General features: G+C 26.0%; 2 protein-coding genes across 2 annotated transcripts in view; one reads left to right on the top strand and one right to left on the bottom strand.

Moving 5' to 3' along the window:
• The first annotated feature begins 574 nt into the window (after positions 1 to 574).
• On the top strand, positions 575 to 1036 carry LOC136074340 (uncharacterized). The gene has a single exon (XM_065786646.1). It carries the CDS (start codon positions 575 to 577, stop codon positions 1034 to 1036), a length of 462 nt encoding a protein of 153 aa, XP_065642718.1.
• Positions 1037 to 3115: 2079 nt separating this feature from the next.
• Positions 3116 to 18581, bottom strand: part of LOC100213567 (uncharacterized) — a 120204-nt gene continuing 104738 nt past the window's right edge. The window contains exons 54-70 of the mRNA XM_065787917.1: positions 16363 to 16539; positions 15935 to 16214; positions 15029 to 15381; positions 14655 to 14827; positions 14184 to 14448; positions 13563 to 13805; positions 13222 to 13410; positions 12904 to 13125; positions 12511 to 12795; positions 9568 to 9795; positions 8405 to 8941; positions 7915 to 8221; positions 7635 to 7816; positions 7121 to 7477; positions 6801 to 7016; positions 3810 to 3979; positions 3116 to 3727 (exon numbers count right to left, since the gene is read on the bottom strand). Of these exons, the coding sequence (XP_065643989.1) occupies positions 3433 to 3727; positions 3810 to 3979; positions 6801 to 7016; positions 7121 to 7477; positions 7635 to 7816; positions 7915 to 8221; positions 8405 to 8941; positions 9568 to 9795; positions 12511 to 12795; positions 12904 to 13125; positions 13222 to 13410; positions 13563 to 13805; positions 14184 to 14448; positions 14655 to 14827; positions 15029 to 15381; positions 15935 to 16214; positions 16363 to 16539 (4479 nt within the window). The 3' untranslated portion in view covers positions 3116 to 3432. The remainder of the gene's footprint in view (positions 3728 to 3809; positions 3980 to 6800; positions 7017 to 7120; positions 7478 to 7634; positions 7817 to 7914; positions 8222 to 8404; positions 8942 to 9567; positions 9796 to 12510; positions 12796 to 12903; positions 13126 to 13221; positions 13411 to 13562; positions 13806 to 14183; positions 14449 to 14654; positions 14828 to 15028; positions 15382 to 15934; positions 16215 to 16362; positions 16540 to 18581) is intronic.

Raw genomic sequence — 18581 nt, 5'->3', positions numbered from 1 at the left:
TTATTTCTAGATATTACTTCTTAATCGTATGCAAATCGCAAACAGCGAGCTATTCAAATGTTTATTGTATACTAAATATATAAAACTTACAAACTGGGGGTTCAAACTTTATAAAGTCATAGTTTTTGAACGCTGAAAGGTTATACTTTGAAACTTATTTACATAAGAAAAGTCGTTCTTATCCAAAGTATATTTATAAAATGCTAATTCGCAAATCATTTGTATGGAAAAAATGGTACATCACTAAAACCATTTTGCATAAAAAGGCATTTACCCAATATGCATCAAAATGTAAAAAAACCATATATGACTTTTTAGGTGAGTGGATATGAAAACCCACACACCACAAAAATGTGGAACTAAAACTGGTCAAAGAAAATAACTCAAATTAAGTTTTTTAGTTACGTAAGTAAAAATCTAAACAACCCCATAAAAATATATCCTCTAAAAACCAATAGCAACTTTACTACTAGCAATGTTGAAACCGCTGAAGTGTTTAACAAATACTTTAGAAGTGTTTTTATGGAAGATAACGGAAATTTGTATAAAACGAATACTTTTGTTAGTAAATAAGATGAGTTTCGCAGATTTTTTAGCAAAGATAGTTTATCAAAAACTAAAAAGTCTAAGACCTAGCACATCATTTGGAACTGACAGTATACAAAATATACTTTTAAAACAGTTAGCTCATAAAAAAGCATTTGACTATGTACCTCATCCAAAACTTTTGAAAAAACTTGCAATGTACGGTGTAATAGATAACTTTCATTGGATATCAGTATTTCTTTCCAATAGATATCAAAGGGTTCTGGTTGGAAATTCACTATTCAATCCGACTAGCATTCTTAGCGTTCCACATGGTTGCGTTTTGGGTCCAACGTTATTCTTGTTATATATTAATGATCTACCCTCTATAGTAAAAGATCTTAATTGCTCTCTAATGTTATATGCTGACAATATCAAGCTATATAGTTCATTTAAGGATGCAGAATACAGTCACAATTTTGCTGTTGCCATTTATAAAATTTATCTCTAGTCAAATAAAGTGCAGTTAAAAGTAGCCCATAGTAAGTGTTTTACTCAAAGAACATACTTTGTTTTGTAAATATATAAATTACAACTACGAATAAGGAGATCATAATTTAACCTGATCTAAAAACCCAAAAGATCTTGGTGTGAACATGGATTCTTACTTAAATTACTATAATCTTATCTTAAATATCGTCTGTGATCAAACATTCGAGAGTATTTATTCCTCTCGAATAATCGTATAAATGTTTGGAGTTTGCCCCATCTCAAACACCTAAAACGCTATATCCGGCTCTGCATACTAATAGCGCAACGCCAGAACTTTAACGGTCAGTTTCTGACTAGCGCTTGTCAGTAGCAAAAACTTATTTTTTTAAAATTTTAACAGGATTTTTCAAGAGATATTGATTAATTTACAGATATTAGAAATGATGCCTGATTCAACTGATTAAATTTTTTTATATAGATAATTCATGTAGATAAGTAGATTATATAGATAATTCATGTAGATAAGTAGATTATATAGATAATTCATGTAGATAAGTAGATTATATAGATAATTCATGTAGATAAGTAGATTATATTGACCATATTTGTTTTACTGCATAAATACTAAGACATTATAGTAAACTATTAAACGTTTAAAAATATCAAAACATATCATCAAGAAATTAAATAATTTCTTTAAGTTTATTCTTGAATTAGAAGTTAAACTCAACTCGAGGCTTAAAGAAAACATTTTATCGAAAAATAAAATTTAAAAAAAGCCATTTTAACTTAAAGACGAGCTTTACGAAATGCTTGATATTCCAAATTAGTTAGCCTAATGGTTACTGAATCGAATGGTTACTGAATCGAATAGTTGCCAAATCGAATGGTTGCCAAATCGAATGGTTACCGAATCGAATTATCATTTCTTAAATTGTACTTTTTTTATCTTTTAAGGTATATGGAAAAAAGTATAATAGTTAAGTAAATAGTTTCATATTTCTACATGAAATAAAGAATAAAGAAAGATGTATACCAAAGCTTTTCAATCAATAATAAAGAGCTGATGTATATCAAAAATTTTCATTTCAAATAAGAAAGGCTACAAATAAATAAGAAAGGTCATAAGTAAATAAGAAAGGCCATATGTAAAAAAGCAGGCCATAAGTAAATGCTTTTGACGAATAAAGACTCCAGGTTTGCATTTATTACCAGAAAGCCAAACAATATTTGCATAGTTTAAATGAGAAGGAACAAAGTAGAGAAATACAGTTAAGTTTGTTTAAAGAATTTTTAGCTTTATACAAAATTCAATGCGAAAAATCAATGCGATATTTCCCACTTTTCATTGACATACATACTCAAATAGATTGCACTAACTTTCTTTATTTGAAGAAAATTTAATACTGTCTTGCGATATAAAACTCATATATATATTTGCTATATAAAAAAAATAAAATTCAAATATATATTTGAATTTTATCTATAACTAGAAATTAATAAAGTTATCTCATTAGGCAGTAGCTTTTTTTAGAAGCTGAAGAACAGAAGAACTCTCTTGAGAACGAACATACTTTTTAAAAGCTGAAGAACAGAAGAACTCTCACGAGAACGAACATCTTTTTTAGAAGCTGAAGAACAGAAGAATTCTCATAAAAACGAACATCTTTTTTAGAAGCTGAAGAACAGAAGTACTCTCATAAGAACGAACGCCATTTTATCATTACAAGACATTGATATAAAAAGTTATGGTCAAATGCTAAAATTCATTTTTAATTTATATCGTCTATTTTCAGTCTTTCATTGTCCATTTATATCTATTTCAGTTAACGTCTTATTTAATCTCATTTTAAGTTAAACCTAAATGTTTTTGGAAAATCTTCAATTTTAAAGACTTTAATGATAAAAAAAAGGCAGGTTTGATATTTAATCTCTCACATATGTGACTTATATCTCCGTGCAACGGCCTTTTTTGTAAATGTACTTTCGAGTTGAAAGGGAGTAGAAAGAGAGTTGTTGCAACTATTCGATGGCCTGTTTGACTATAATAGCCCCTGCGGCTTTGGGAAGGTGAATATAGTAAAAAAAACAAACATAATTTTCACATCGTGTGCATTTTTTAATATTTTACTTAACATAATAAATACAAAAATTAAAAAATAACTCTCAAGTGTGTGTATACACACATACACACACACACACATACACGCACATATTTACAAATATATTTACATATATTTATTTATATCATACTATATATATATATATATATATATATATATATATATATATATATATATATATATATATATATATATATATATATATATATATATATATATATATATATATATATATATATATATATATATGCACACACAAACATATATATACAAAAAATAAAATAGTAAAAAATCAACGGTGCAACTCTTTTTCTTTCCTAGATGCTTCCGTTTCCAATATTTTAAGCTTTTTCAGAAGGTTTTGGATTCTCAAATCTTGTTCATCCAACTGCTTTCTTCGACGTCCGATTATTTCCTGAGAAGCACCGCTATCTTGAAGGTAGTGCATATTTTTTTTAATATTTGAAGATGACTTTATAACGGTAGCTATTTCTACATTGAGCTGGTCAATTTTTGAATAAAGATCATTAAGCTGGGCATCTAGTAAAAGCTCTGGAGAAATTACCACAACGCTGCTTCTTCTTCGTCTGTTGTACATAATAGTAATTAAACAAAAAATTAGAACTGCACGATTTTTTGCAATAAGTTTTATAAGTTTTATATACTTACGGTTTGTTAATTGTCTTTATCTCCTCTTTTCCAGTGAGCTCATTTAATCGCTTTTGAACGTAAATTTCTTTTTGCTCAGTACAATCGACGGCACCGACAGATCGTAAATACATGCGCAATTTTGTATTGTCGATAAAGGTGTTTTGTTTAGATAACCGATCGGTTAACCCCTGTTAAGAAAGTTAAAAATATCAAGTTGATTTGTTTTATAAACTATTAAACATTGCAAAACTTGTAATAAATAAGATTTTAAACTCATAGAGTTGGAACACATTTATTGAATTGAAAAAAAAATGAAGTGTGACCACAGACATATACTGTATACATATTGAGCTTATTTATTAACCTATAGGCACATTTTTCATACAGGATACATGGTTTAACCGCACAGCAAAGCAATATTTTTTTTGTAAGTAAAAGATCTGCAAACTGGTATATACTCAATTTTCCCTGACTCTGCAAATCACAATTTAGTTTGCGTCTAAGTTAATAAATAAACTATAAAAGATTATCTAAAGGTAATCGAACCAGAACATTTTCGATCTTGTGTCTATAATTTTTTTTATAAAACTTCAATATTTATTGTATATTTATTCAATATATAATGTATACTTAAACTATTGAAAAAAATTATGCTGTTTAGATAAACAAAAAACGTCTGCTAATCGGATTTACAAAAAAACTTGTTGTTAGGATTATCAAGAAAACTTATGCTGTTTGGGTTATTAAGAAAACGTATGCTGCTAGGACTATCAAAAAATTAACTGTACGAATTATCATATAAACTTATTATGTAAAGATTTTCGAGTTTTTTTTTTTTGTTGATAAAAATAACAAACTCAAAGTTTATCAATAAAACATATATAAACATATATAACATATATAAACATATATAACATATATAAACACATTTAACATATATAAACATATAAGCTATAATTATATAAGTAGTACAATATGACTTAAAAATATTTTATCAAATTTAATATAAGCTAATTTTATTTGTAATTAGCTTATATTAAATAATTGGATAGTTTATTTACATAATGTTTAATTACTTAAGTTTTATAATCAATTAATATCTTTTGCGGTTCAGAAAATCTAAAAATTTTTATTTAATCAAAAAAGTCTCAATTATGAATCCTTTAGAACTAAGAACTATTAATAGTAATTATGTTAATAATACTATACCACTACTAATTATGTTAATAATACTATACCACTACTAATAATGTTAATAATACTATACCACTACTAATTATGTTAATAATACTATACCACTACTAATTATGTTAATAATACTATACCACTACTAATTATGTTAATAATACTATACCACTACTAATTATATTAATAATACTATACCACTACTAACAGTAATTAAAAATAAAAGTGAATAAAATTACTCAATAAAACAGTAAATGACTTCCAGAGGATTAGTAATAGTAATGTAGTAGCAATAGTAATGTAGTAGTAGTAATGGTAGTAGTAGTAATATTAGTAATAGTAACAGTAATAGTAGTAGTAGTAGTAGTAGTAGTAGTAGGTAGTAGTAGTAATAGTAATGGTAGTAGTAGTAACAGTAGTAGTAGTAATAATAGTAGTAGGAGTAATGATAGTAGTAATATTAGTAATAGTAACAGTCGTAGTAATAGTAGTAGTAGTAGTAGTAGTAGTAGTAGTAGTAGTAATAGTAGTAGTAGTAGTAGTAATAGTAGTAGTAGTAGTAGTAGTAGTAGTAGTAGTAGTAGTAGTAGTAGTAGTAATAGTAGTAGTAGTAGTAAAAGTAGTAGTAGTAGTAATAGTAGTAGTAGTAGTAGTAATAGTAGTAATAGTAGTAGTAGTAGTAATAGTAGTAATAGTAGTAATAGTAGTAGTAGTAGTAGTAGTAGTAGTAGTAGTAGTAGTAGTAATAGTAGTAGTAGTAGTAGTAGTAGTAGTAGTAGTAGTAATAGTAGTAGTAGTAGTAGTAGTAGTAGTAGTAGTAGTAGTAGTAGTAGTAGTAATAGTAGTAGTAGTAGTAGTAGTAGTAGTAGTAGTAGTAGTAGTAGTAGGTAGTAGTAGTAATAGTAATGGTAGTAGTAGTAACAGTAGTAGTAGTAGTAATAATAGTAGTAGGAGTAATGATAGTAGTAATATTAGTAATAGTAACAGTCGTAGTAGTAGTAGTAGTAGTAGTAATGGTAGTAGTAGTAATAGTAGTAGTAGTAGTAATAGTAGTAGTAGTAGTAGTAGTAATAGTAGTAGTAGTAGTAAAAGTAGTAGTAGTAGTAATAGTAGTAGTAGTAGTAGTAATAGTAGTAATAGTAGTAATAGTAGTAATAGTAGTAGTAGTAGTAGTAGTAGTAGTAGTAGTAGTAGTAGTAGTAGTAGTAGTAGTAGTAGTAGTTATAGTAGTTCGAGTTCTAGTAGACTAGTGCTAGATGAATACAAGATGGATATAAGATGAGTACTAAATGAACTTTAGATAAGTTGTTAGGCATTGGATGGTTACTGGGAAGTAGAAGAGTACTAGAAATGTATTAAATGAGTTCTAAGTGGAAAATGATAAAAATTTTGCTAACTGCAAAAAAAAAAAAAAAAGTAAGTGAAAGACACTTCGCTTTATTAATAAGGATATGAATTTTATAAAGATGAATAAGAAGTGTGATTGTGTAAATTTAGCAAACAACCTTTATAATATTTATGTTACATGTGTGAAGTTAGATTTCGTTTAAACTGTATTATAATTTAATAAATAAGTTAATATTAATAAAAAAATTGTTGCGTATGAGTTGTAACTACGTTGTTAGAATATTTTTAATTTTTAACAAATAATTTCTTAACTTAAATTTTTAGTTCAAGTTAACTGTAAAACAACTTTTTTTGTTCAAGAAGAAGAAAAAAAGAAGGAAAAATTTGAAAAATGTTTCTGTACAAATTTGAAAAATTTTTTATAGACAATCATTTCTTGCAAACAAGATTACACACACACACAAAAAAAACACATACTTCACTGGAAAAATCTTGTCTCACTGGATCATTGACTTTCACATTGATTAATTCTTTTACAAGATTCAACTTTTGAGCAGGTTTTTTAAGACGTGAAAACGTTTGCTCCAAAGGCGTACCAACTGTTTTTTCTGAAGAACTGACTAACAAAGAGTTTATTGGTGAGGCAGAATTAGCACGAGAAAAAAACATGTCTTGGCAGCAAATGCGTAATGCCTATAATTGAAGAAATATGCACATATTTTATAAGTTAAAAAGGACACAGTATATGTAAAAAGAAAATAACAATAGACACTGCAAGTGTAATTAAGTGTAATTACTTTGTAAAACTCCCTAAGGAATAGCACATTCTCGTCGTCAACAAGATCATCAACTTTAATGTGTGCCAAACAATGCATGATGAGCACTATAAAATCTCCAACACTTTCCATTCTCTCCTGACGTATAAACAATATTTTTCGTGCACGTTCATAAAAAAAGGAATTGCGAAAAGCATTTTTTGCATAGTTGTTTACTGGAAGACTTGATGCAATAAGAAGAGTTACTTCTGGGGCTTGCATGGCTTCTTGCAGTAATTGACAAGCAAACACTCCAAACCGATAAACTACAAATTGCAGAGGAGATAACTCATTTATGTCAACAGGTACTAATTCACCTTGGCAAGACCATTGAGCATCCTATTGAAAAAATTTTATAATTGTAGACTTGAAAATTTATACTTACAAACAAATGTGTACTAAAAAGTAATGATAACATAAAAAAATTATTAAAAAATGTTTGTTCAAACGTTTCACATATCAAACTATTAAACTAATATTTGCACAAATGTTTCACCTTTATGTCAATATATGGCCTTCCTCTTGCTCCAAGAACTCTTTGAATCCCTATACCTTGATCAATTAAAGCCTCTATATCATTAACAGCTTGAAATAATGGTGAGTCTGAAAGCATGGCAATCCATTCTTTTTTATTTAAAGCTGGTTTACTACTTAAAAAGTTTTGAGCTTGTTTTGAATCTAAAATAAAGGTTCATTTAGTTTCAAACAACATACATATAAATTATTTTCTTAATAATTTAGAAAAAAAAAAAAAAATGAAAAAGAGAGAAACAAACCAAAAGTTGCAAAAGGTTTTGCTGAAATAGATGATGGTGCTGATGTCAGTGTATTTGCTTTCTCTTGCTCCAAAACAACTTTTTTTCCTACATCTTCCTGAAAATTTTGCACAGCACCTTCTTTGTATTTTTCTCCTCCCACGTTACCTTTCTTATTTCTTCGTTCTTCAAGTTTTTTTCTTAGCATTTCTTTATTTCGATCTTGATCATCTTTCATTTTGTTTTGAAACTTTACAACATTTTCGTCATGCTCTTTTAAAAGTCGCTCTTTCTGAACATCTCCAACTTCCTTTTGTAGGATTGTCAACTACATAAAAAAAATATATGTACAGTCAAAATTTTCAATAATTTTTTAAAAAGCATGAGTAATGTTGAAATATGTATGGGTACCTCCTATAGGAGGTAAACAATATCTACACCATACAGATCATTATCTACACCATACATATCATTATTTACTCATTGTTAAAATAAAATTATACTCAATTACCCTTTCTAATTCTTCTTTTTCTTTTTCCTTTTTTTTACGCATGCGTTCGATTTCAGCTTGTTTTTCAGCTTCTTTTAAAGCTTCTGCTTCTCTTTTTTTCTCTAGCTGTTCTTCTAATTTTCTTACTTCTTCCTCCATTACTTTTCTCTGCTCCTCTCCTTTATCACGACGAGACTTTTTAATATCTTCAATCTTTTTTGCCATTTCAAACACTGTTTTCTTTTTGAACTCTTCCACAGCCTGAGAAGCCTGTTCTGCTTGCTCAGAATACTGTTTTGAAAGTTCCTCTTTAGTCACGAAATCTTTCATGGAATTAGATAGCTCATTTAGCTGTCGCTCACGAAGTTCCAAACGAGCATGTGCATGTGCAACCTGCAGTGAAGGGCTTATTTCTAAAAGAGCTGAAGACAGCAAGTCAACTTTACTTTTATCAAACTCTTCAAGTTGTTTTTTGTGTTTTGATTCCAGCACAATCTTTTTCTGTCTCAAGCTATCGCTATCTAAGTTACCTGATACACTTACCATATTCATAAACTCCTATAATAACAGTGTAAAGTATTAAAAATAAAGGATAATATAAAATGTCTTGAACGTCATGCATTTATAAATGGTCATGGGTCACCCATACTATCAATAGGATAGAAACTTGATAGCTGGATAGTTGTGGGTGTGATTAATCAAGGATCATAGTACAATATTAAAAAACATTTTTATTAGTTGTGGTAATGTGGTAAAGCGTTTATTGTGGTTTATTATGGGTGTAATTTATGACTATTTTGAGTAAATTTTATTTCTGAAATGGACTCAAAATAGTCATAAACTACACCCATGCTATTATTGAGGTTTTAGCTATATGACTCAAATTGACTATGATCAAAACATTCAATTAAGCAGATCAAGCGAAATTCAATTTTATAAATAACATAAAAAATTTTAAATTCAATTTTAACTTATGTTGAATATGATCAGTTCAACAATTCAAATGTTAAACACCTTAGTTTGTAAATGCTTTACATACTTTATTGATTTTTGAAGAAATTGATATTATATATTGAATAAGATCGCAAGCTTTAAATATATTGAATAAGATCTTTCAGCCAATATAAGTTAAAAAAAAAATTCAAAAAGTTGTTAAGTTTTCAGCTAAAAAGCAAAAATTTAACCTTGTCTTGTTCAGCGAGTAAAGCATCTCTTTGCTTTTGGTTTTCTTCAACAATTTGTGCCTTTAATAAAGATTGTGAGGCTTCAATTTCATCTTTAAACTGCTTTTCTTGTTCTATTCTTTCACGCATGTGTCTTTGTCTTACAGATGTCAAAATAAGGTTTTCAACATGGTCTGGATTGCTTTCAGCAACCTTCGCTACAAGGTTTGTATTCTCATTTGAGCGAAGCTAAAAAATATTGAGGAAAGTACATGCAATTAATAATATTATTTGTTATATCTGATACATATATATATATATATATATATATATATATATATATATATATATATATATATATATATATATATATATATATATATATATATATATAAATGTATATATATATGTATATATATATGTGTATATATATATATATATATATATATATTTATATGTATATATATGTGTATATATATATATATATATATATGTATATATATATATATATATACACACTACTGTCCATAATTATTCGAATGGTTGTACTTTTTGACACAAGATATCATAATTTTACTTACTATTGGGAGAGAAACTGTAAACAAAGTCTACCTGAATTACATGTTATCTTCTTTTAACTGAATTATATATTATCTTCTATCCCTTAGCGACAATCACCGCAATACATATTCTTGGCATTCTACTTAATGACTTATCCAATTTGTCAAAATTTGTCAAAGTCAATTTTATGCCAATAACTAATAAGCTTTGTCCACATCTTATGCATTATTAGGCATTAGTTTTTGACATTACTTTTAATTCCTCCCATAAAAATCCGATGAGAGAGAGATCTTGTGATTGGGGAGGCTAAATCATTTTATTTAATATTTAATTGTACTCATACTCAGTCAAATAACTTAAACCAGTTTTTGAAAAATATGTTTTTAGATTTAAGCTTCAAGTCATTTTCTTCTGAAAAAATTTCTCATTAACTTTCTGAAGGTGTTGCATAATTTTTTAAGTATACAAGCTAACTAGTACAAGTAAACTACTTTTGTCATTACTCCCTCTATTTTCACAAATTCACCTGTGGCATTCTAACCAAAACAGACAAACACCTTAACACTACATCCACCATGTTTTACAGTCGATAATACACACTATTTTATCATAAATTCAACAATTTTTTTTTGCAGACAAACAATTTTATCTAAAAACCAAAGATTTATAACTTTGATACATTGGTCCGCGTTTACAGTCATTGATGGTCCATTTTTTATGTAGTTTTTCCCACTTTAGCATTTTTATCATTCTTTTAATTTTTATCAAAGCATTTTAACCAAAATACTTTTAAATTATTTAATAGTGAAAAAAAAAAACATAAATAATAGTTAAATAAAAAATAGCATTTTTATAAAAAGTTAATGCCATTCGAACAATTATGAATAGTGTGACTTCTAAAACTAAAGCAACTTCTTAGGAGAACAACATGATTGAATAAATATTTAGTCATTTTGTTCTCTAAGAAGTTTTTATTAGGAATAATGGTTTAGGGATGATTTTTGGGTATTTTTGATTGGGGACATAGTATAAAACCAATAGCGTTATGGACTGCTTCGCACAAAAAAATATTTTGAAAAAAATAATGGTTCCTTTCTCTGATGACAATAAGCTTTTGAGATGGCGATTTTAGCACAATAAGTAGAATAACCTAAAAATACATCCAAACTTACTAAACTAAAAATACATACAAACTTACTAAACTAAAAATACATCCAAACTTACGAAACTAAATTTACTAAACTAAACATGGTTTAATACTAATAAATTCAGTTTAATGAAATGGCCAGCTAATTCACCAGACTTGAAAACTCAAAAGTAAACTATTCTACTTTTTTGCAATATTTTTAAATTTTCTTCACATTATTAATTTAAATTTTTTTCTTTTCTTATTGTTTATTATTTTTCATCATAAAATATAAGAGTATTATTTTAAATTGCAACAATGGTAATTTGATGATGACTTTTCATTGGTTACCATTTTTTGTTTTGTAAAAATTTTTAGACATAAAAAAATGTTACTTTTGTTATGTTTAAAATAATTTCTTATAATGGTTTTTTAACATTTAATTTAGCTTTTATATGAGCCAAACTTTGAACCATCACTCTTGATAATAACAATAAATAGTTTGATACTAAACATCATGTTTTATTAATACATACATACATACATACATACATACATACATACATACATACATACATACATACATACATACATACATACATACATACATATATATATATATATATATATATATATATATATATATATATATATATGTATATATATATATATATATATATATATATATATATATATATATATATATATATATATATATATATATATATATATATATATATATATTGATATTTAAGGCTGTTTTGTATTATAATAATAAAACAAAACTCATAGTCATAAAAGAGTGCTCAATATTAAAAAGATATTTCAAATAGAGCAATTATTCAATAATTCCTCTTATCTTTTTTTGACACCGGTGATTAGCTAATATTTTATTTTTTCTTTGGTTGTCATCAAGTATGTCTTAGCGACGTAAAGATCCCACAAAACAGTATTTTGTAATTTTTAGTGGTTTTTTTGTTTTTGAATTTGTATTCAATGGCTGATGATTGCCGTATAGGCATGAAACTTAAAGTACCATAGAAAAAGTTGTTTTTTCTTTGTTAATATATATGTGTGTGTATATATATATATATATATATATATATATATATATATATATATATATATATATATATATATATACGTATATTCATGTATGTATATATATATACTAAAATACCTACAAATTTTTATAAATAAGCCAACTATTAACAAAAAAGGCAACTATAAAAGTTGCTTATGAAATATTTGCATATTTTGTATTATGTAAAGCTTACTTGTTCTGCAGATAGTTCATTTCGTTCTTTGTTTTCCTTTACTACGTGTTGTTGCAAATCGGCTTCATGTCGTTTAGCTAAAGTTTCAATTTTTTTCCTCTTCTTTTCTGCAATTTTATCAGCTAGTGTCAATAACTGACGATTCCTTTCTGAATCCATGCTTTGCTCTAAAGATTCCCGATCATGATTATGCTGATCTAAAAGAACCTTCATTTGCTCTTCAGAAAGATTCTTTCTCTTAGAATCTAAAATAGCATTGAAAGTATTCTGTTGTTCTTCTAAAGCCTAAAAAGTAAATGGTAAACTAAATTTATGTTAAAAATAAAAAAATAAAAAAATTTGAAAATACAAATAAAATTTTTTTTTTATTATCAAACTTATTGTATTACTCACATTTGCTTTTTTTGCTTCAAAGTCATTATTAATATCTTGAACAACCATTAACTGTTCCTTTTTTAGTTCCTGCTCAGCTTCTTTTTTTTCTATGTACTGCTTCATCAATAAATCTGAATGTTTTTTTTCTTGTTCACTCAAAAGTTTCTCTTGCTCTTTTATTTGCTCTGGTGTCAGATCACAAAGCTGGCTTGTCAGATGTGTATCACAAAGCTCTCCATCCTTGATAAAAGCATTAAGAGAGTAAAAAAATAAAAAAAATAAAAAAAACATTATTAAGAAATAAAATTATTGAAATAAAATCAACAACAAACTAACTGCTGCTTCGGTTATTTCCTGAAACAATTTTTTCAAAGAATCTTCCTTATTTTTTTCCGCTCGCACTTTCTTTCTCGCTTCAAGCTTTGCATTAAGAGCAGCAGTACTGTATTCTTTCATTTCATCATACTTTTCATTCAGAGTTTGCTGTTCACTCAAAAAGCGATTCAATATTTCTTGCTTCTCATCCTGAAAAAATAATTTTAGTTCAAAAAAAGTAAAAAAAAAAATATTAAAAACGTAAAATAAATAAAAACTTTTAAACTTAAACTTTTAACTAAAAAAAGAAAAAACTTTTTCTAAAAAAAAACTCAAAATAGCTAAGTTCAGTAAATATAAACCTCATTCAAATGATTTTTGCTAGCAATTCTGTCCAATAATTTAAGTTGACCTCCTTTGTTTCTATCATCGAAAGCCTCTTGAACTGCTCCTAATATCGCAGCAACCTCAAGCGCATTATTAGCTTTATCTTCAACTATCTGATATTGATTAATTTTGTCTTCTGATCTAGAAGTCTCTACTGCTTGGTTTAGTTGTAATTGTTCTTTCAATGCACCCAGTGATATTGTTTCTTTTTCTATATCCTAGTTTCCAAATAGAATAATAAAAAATTTAATGCTACATAAAACTATGAATATTTTTTTGGCTATAAGTCAGTTTGCATACTCAGTTAAAATCTCAAACAATTATATGTATATATATATATATATATATATATATATATATATATATATATATATATATATATATATATATATATATATATATATATATATATATTTATATATAGACATACACACATACATGTATATATATTTATATATAAACTCCAGATAATGATGATCTAAATGCCGATGATGTAACCATGATGACAATGATGATAACCGCTATTGCTTTAATGGGATATTTATAATAATAATGTTAGCTATCAATATTATAGATTTCATTAGAATACAAGTTACCTGCTTCAATTGCATTAACTCATTTTCATCAGGATTTAAAAGTTGTAAACTCATGTTTTGAATATTTTTTTCCATTTCTTTAATCTTTTTCTCAGACAATTCTTTTTTCTGTCTACTAGCTTCTTCTTCATAAGCATTTTTGATTTCGTTAAAAAGCTTATCTTGTTCTTTAGCAAAAACCTTTACATTTAAGGTAGTTTCGTTTTCATTTGGAGGTTTAAAAGTTATGTCAATATTATTAGCCTCAGCTTCAGCAACTTGTTTTCTAAATTTAATTTAGTCAATGTCACTAAATGATATATATATATATATATATATATATATATATATATATATATATATATATATATATATATATATATATATATATATATATATATATATATATATATATATTGTTGCTGAAATAATTAAAAATATATATATTGTTACTGAAATATATTAAAAAAATATATATATATATATTGTTACTGAAATAAAGAATTCTTTTTCTTCATTCTTTCCTGAGTAAGATTATCAATTGTTGAAGCCATCTTTAGTTCCTTAAGTTGAGAAAATTCATCAGTCATATTTTTCAACTTTGCAGCAAAATGCTCAATAATTTGATTTCGCTCACTTTCATTAGTAACATCTGACAACTTTTCCTAAATAATGTTATTAATTGATATATATATATAAAAATCTATATAAACAATATGTTAGCAACCCATTAAAAAAAATTCATGTAAACAATGTTATTAATATATAATATAAAAAAATCCATGTAAATGATTAATCTATAAAAAAATTTAAATTGAATCCAAAATGTTAAATTTTGAAGTAAAACCAGTAAAACAATAAAAAACCTTCAACTCTTTTTGAACATCTAAAAATGCTTCTTTTTTAAGCTGAAAAACGCCATTTAAAACTAAATCTATTTCTTTAGCTTCATTTTCTCGCAGTTCATTTTCTAAATTCATGGATTCAGCAATGTTCTTTTCTAAAATAGTTTTTCTAATTTCATTTCCTTTTTGAGAATTCTCTTCTGAGCTATTCACCTTTACTGTGTTTTCATTTTCTTTTGTAAACAAGCCACTATCAGAAGATAGATAATTCTCATAACCAGATGCACTAATATTTTTACCTTCATTATAAATGTTAAAAACTTCCCTTTCATATCCAGATGGTTCTTCACCAGTAACAAGAATTCCAGGCACATCTACAATAATCAAAAAATTAGAGTGTATTTAAAAATGTTAAAAAATAGTGCATATATGTGTGTGTGTATATATATATATATACACACATGCATATATATATATATATATATATATATATATATATATATATATATATATATATATATATATATATATATATATATATATATATATATATATATATATATATATATATATATATATTAAATGACAACATCTTGTATGAGAGTTGAATAAATTTAACATATGAACATCAATAAATACGAATTCTCTCAATACTAATTTTTAAAAAGCTGCTTTTTTTTTAAATCTTTAAAAAGCTTCAAAAAGCTGAAGATGCTAGTATCAATAATCTAGCGAAAATTTCTTAGATAAAATAAATAAATTAGTATTGAGAGAATTTGTATTTATTGATGTTCATATATTAAATATATATATGTATATATATATAAATATATATATATATATATATATATATATATATATATATATATATATATATATACACACATATATATATACAAAGAAAATATATGTATAAAAAGAACATACTATTAAATATTTCAGAGCGTGGTTTTAGCTTAAATAAATCAACTTTCTGATTATCTTGTTTCAAAACATCAGTGTGCAATTTGTAATCAGATCTTTGCATCAATAAATGATCATAAGAAACAGGAAGCGGACCTTTTTCTTCAATAACTTTGATGAGTTTTTGCAAAAGTGGAATTAATTCATTACTAGATTCATCTGATGAGATATTTGGTTCACCATAAACTCCACATAAGATAGAGTCATAAAAACCTGATTGAACAGCACTAGTGTTTAATATTATCTAAAAAAAGAAAAGTTCTAATACCATGGACGATACTTCTCAAAAAATTTTTAATGCTTAATAATAATAAGTATATTATATATGCTTACTTTTAGTTATTAAAACCTTTTGCTTAATAAATAATATTTAATAAAATCTAAAAAAACACCTTTGCTTCAGAAGCACAAAGTTCAGCTTTCTCACGAATATATTCAAGTGATTCTTGCTGCTCATCTAATGCCTCAATTCGGTTTTGCAATTGATCTTCCAAATCTTGTTGTAATCGAGATTTAGCAGCATTATACCTCTGTGTAACAGATGCTTCAGCATCTGGATTAAGGGCTCCCTGAAAAAAACTCTCAGGTTATAAATTAACTAATAAAAATCAAGCCAGAAATTATTTTTTGCATTTATTATTAATTTATTGCATATTATGTTTGTGTGTTTCGTCATGTAATTTAATTTACTTGTTTGAATATAGTAATAAATGTGTTTCTTTACTTAAGCATATTCACCTACAATTTATAAATACATAAACAATTTTTTAAACTTAATATATATGGTTAATATAAATTATTTATATGCAATATAATAAATTTAATAATAAATTTATTTAAATTTTTAAGAATAAACAAAAATTTATAAAAATAAAATATATACAAATCAAGTAAAAGTAGATAATAAAGAAGTAAATGATAAAACTAGATGAAAAAAAATTAAATGAAATATAAATAATAAAAAAAACAAAAAATAAAAATGTAACACAAACAATACAAATAAATAATTAAGCTAAAGTAATATAATTAAATGATAAAATAAAAAAAATTGCATAAAGACAATTTTTTTAACAAATAAAAAATATATTTTTTATGAAAATAATTAGAAACAACATTTCATAAAATAATCCTTAAGATCAATGTTAAGATCCAGACCAGTAGGTCTTGATCTTAACATTCTGATCACAACCTTCTGAATCTTAACATTCTGATCACAAACTTCTAAATCTTAACATTCTGATCACAAACTTCTAAATCTTAACATTCTGATCACAACCTTCTGAATCTTAACACTCTGATCACAACCTTCTAAATCTTAACATTTTGATCACAACCTTCTGAATCTTAACATTCTAATCACACCCTTTTGAATCTTAACACTCTGATCACAACCTTCTGAACCTAGTTATCTAAGCCTAATCTTTGATTGCTAATCTTCAGATTCTAAGCTAAACAAATAAAAGTATATTGATTAAATCATTTCTGCTATTCTGAAAAAAAAAAAAAAAACACTTCTGAATTCTATTTAGAGTTTATTTTACAGCATTTAGAATCGTTTTTTTTTAAGGTATTTTAAGTTTTACCTCAAGAGATAAACTTTAGTGTTTCTCTCCAAGAAATTCCATATAAATTACTATTTAAAAAAAATTTCAATTCACATCGCCAAAGCCATGAAGGCCACTATAGTCAAAGAGGCTACTTTTAATTGTGGTACAACCCTCTCTTAACTCCAAAACATGAACTTAGATGAAAAAGGCCACTGTGCTGAGAAACAAGTTAAGTGCGGTACTACCAGGGGATGGTGGAGATGGAACTTCTTGCTTACAAGGCAAGAGCTCTAGCACTGCACCACTACCGCAATAAATTAAGGTGACAAGAATAGCTAAAGCCAAATAAATAAATTACTTTCAAAAAAAAGTTTAAGTTTCTTAAAAGCTTTTAAACTTTTGAAAAACCTTAAAAATTTTAAAAAAATCCTAAAGTTTTCAAAAACCTTAAAATTTTAAAAAATCTTAAAAAAAAATCTTAAATTTTTTAAAAATCTTAAAAACAAAACTTTTAAAACCCTAAAATTTTTAAAAAACCTTAAAATTTAATAAAAAACAACAACAAACAAACCCTATTTTAGTTAGATTTACAAAGTAAGAAAAAAGTTCAACAGAACACAACAAAATGAGTTTATAAATCATTGGAACACTTAGGAGTTAAAAATAACTATTGTTAACCTGCATAATTAAATATTCCATAATTAAAAGCATATAAAATAATAATAATCCTATTGCATAATTAAAAGGTCAATACTTTCAATTTGTAGTAACTTTTTTCAACAACAACCACAAAAAATTCAGTTGTTTAACTGAATTCAGTTTCTGTGTTCAAAATGCTATTAGACAATATAGTGTTTAAAATGCTTTTATACAACTATTTATACAACCTGATCATTCATTTGTGTCAACCAATCAACCTATTCATTTGTATACCAGCTAACCTACCTATTCATTTATATATTGATCAACCTACTTTATTTGCATAACAACCAACACACCTAATTATTTGAATACCAACCAACCTATTTATGTGTGTACCTAATATTTTCTAGTTTTTTAATTAA

The sequence above is a fragment of the Hydra vulgaris genome, chromosome 01 (genome assembly GCF_038396675.1).
Source record: "Hydra vulgaris chromosome 01, alternate assembly HydraT2T_AEP".
Taxonomy (NCBI): Eukaryota; Metazoa; Cnidaria; class Hydrozoa; order Anthoathecata; family Hydridae; genus Hydra; species Hydra vulgaris.
The sequence above is the reverse complement of the archived record's forward strand: the minus strand, read 5'-3'. Positions and strand labels throughout refer to the sequence as shown.

Coding starts and splice junctions, on each gene's coding strand:
- LOC136074340 (XM_065786646.1), top strand. CDS start 575: ATGAGTTTCGCAGATTTTTTAGCAAAGATAGTTTATCAAAAACTAAAA.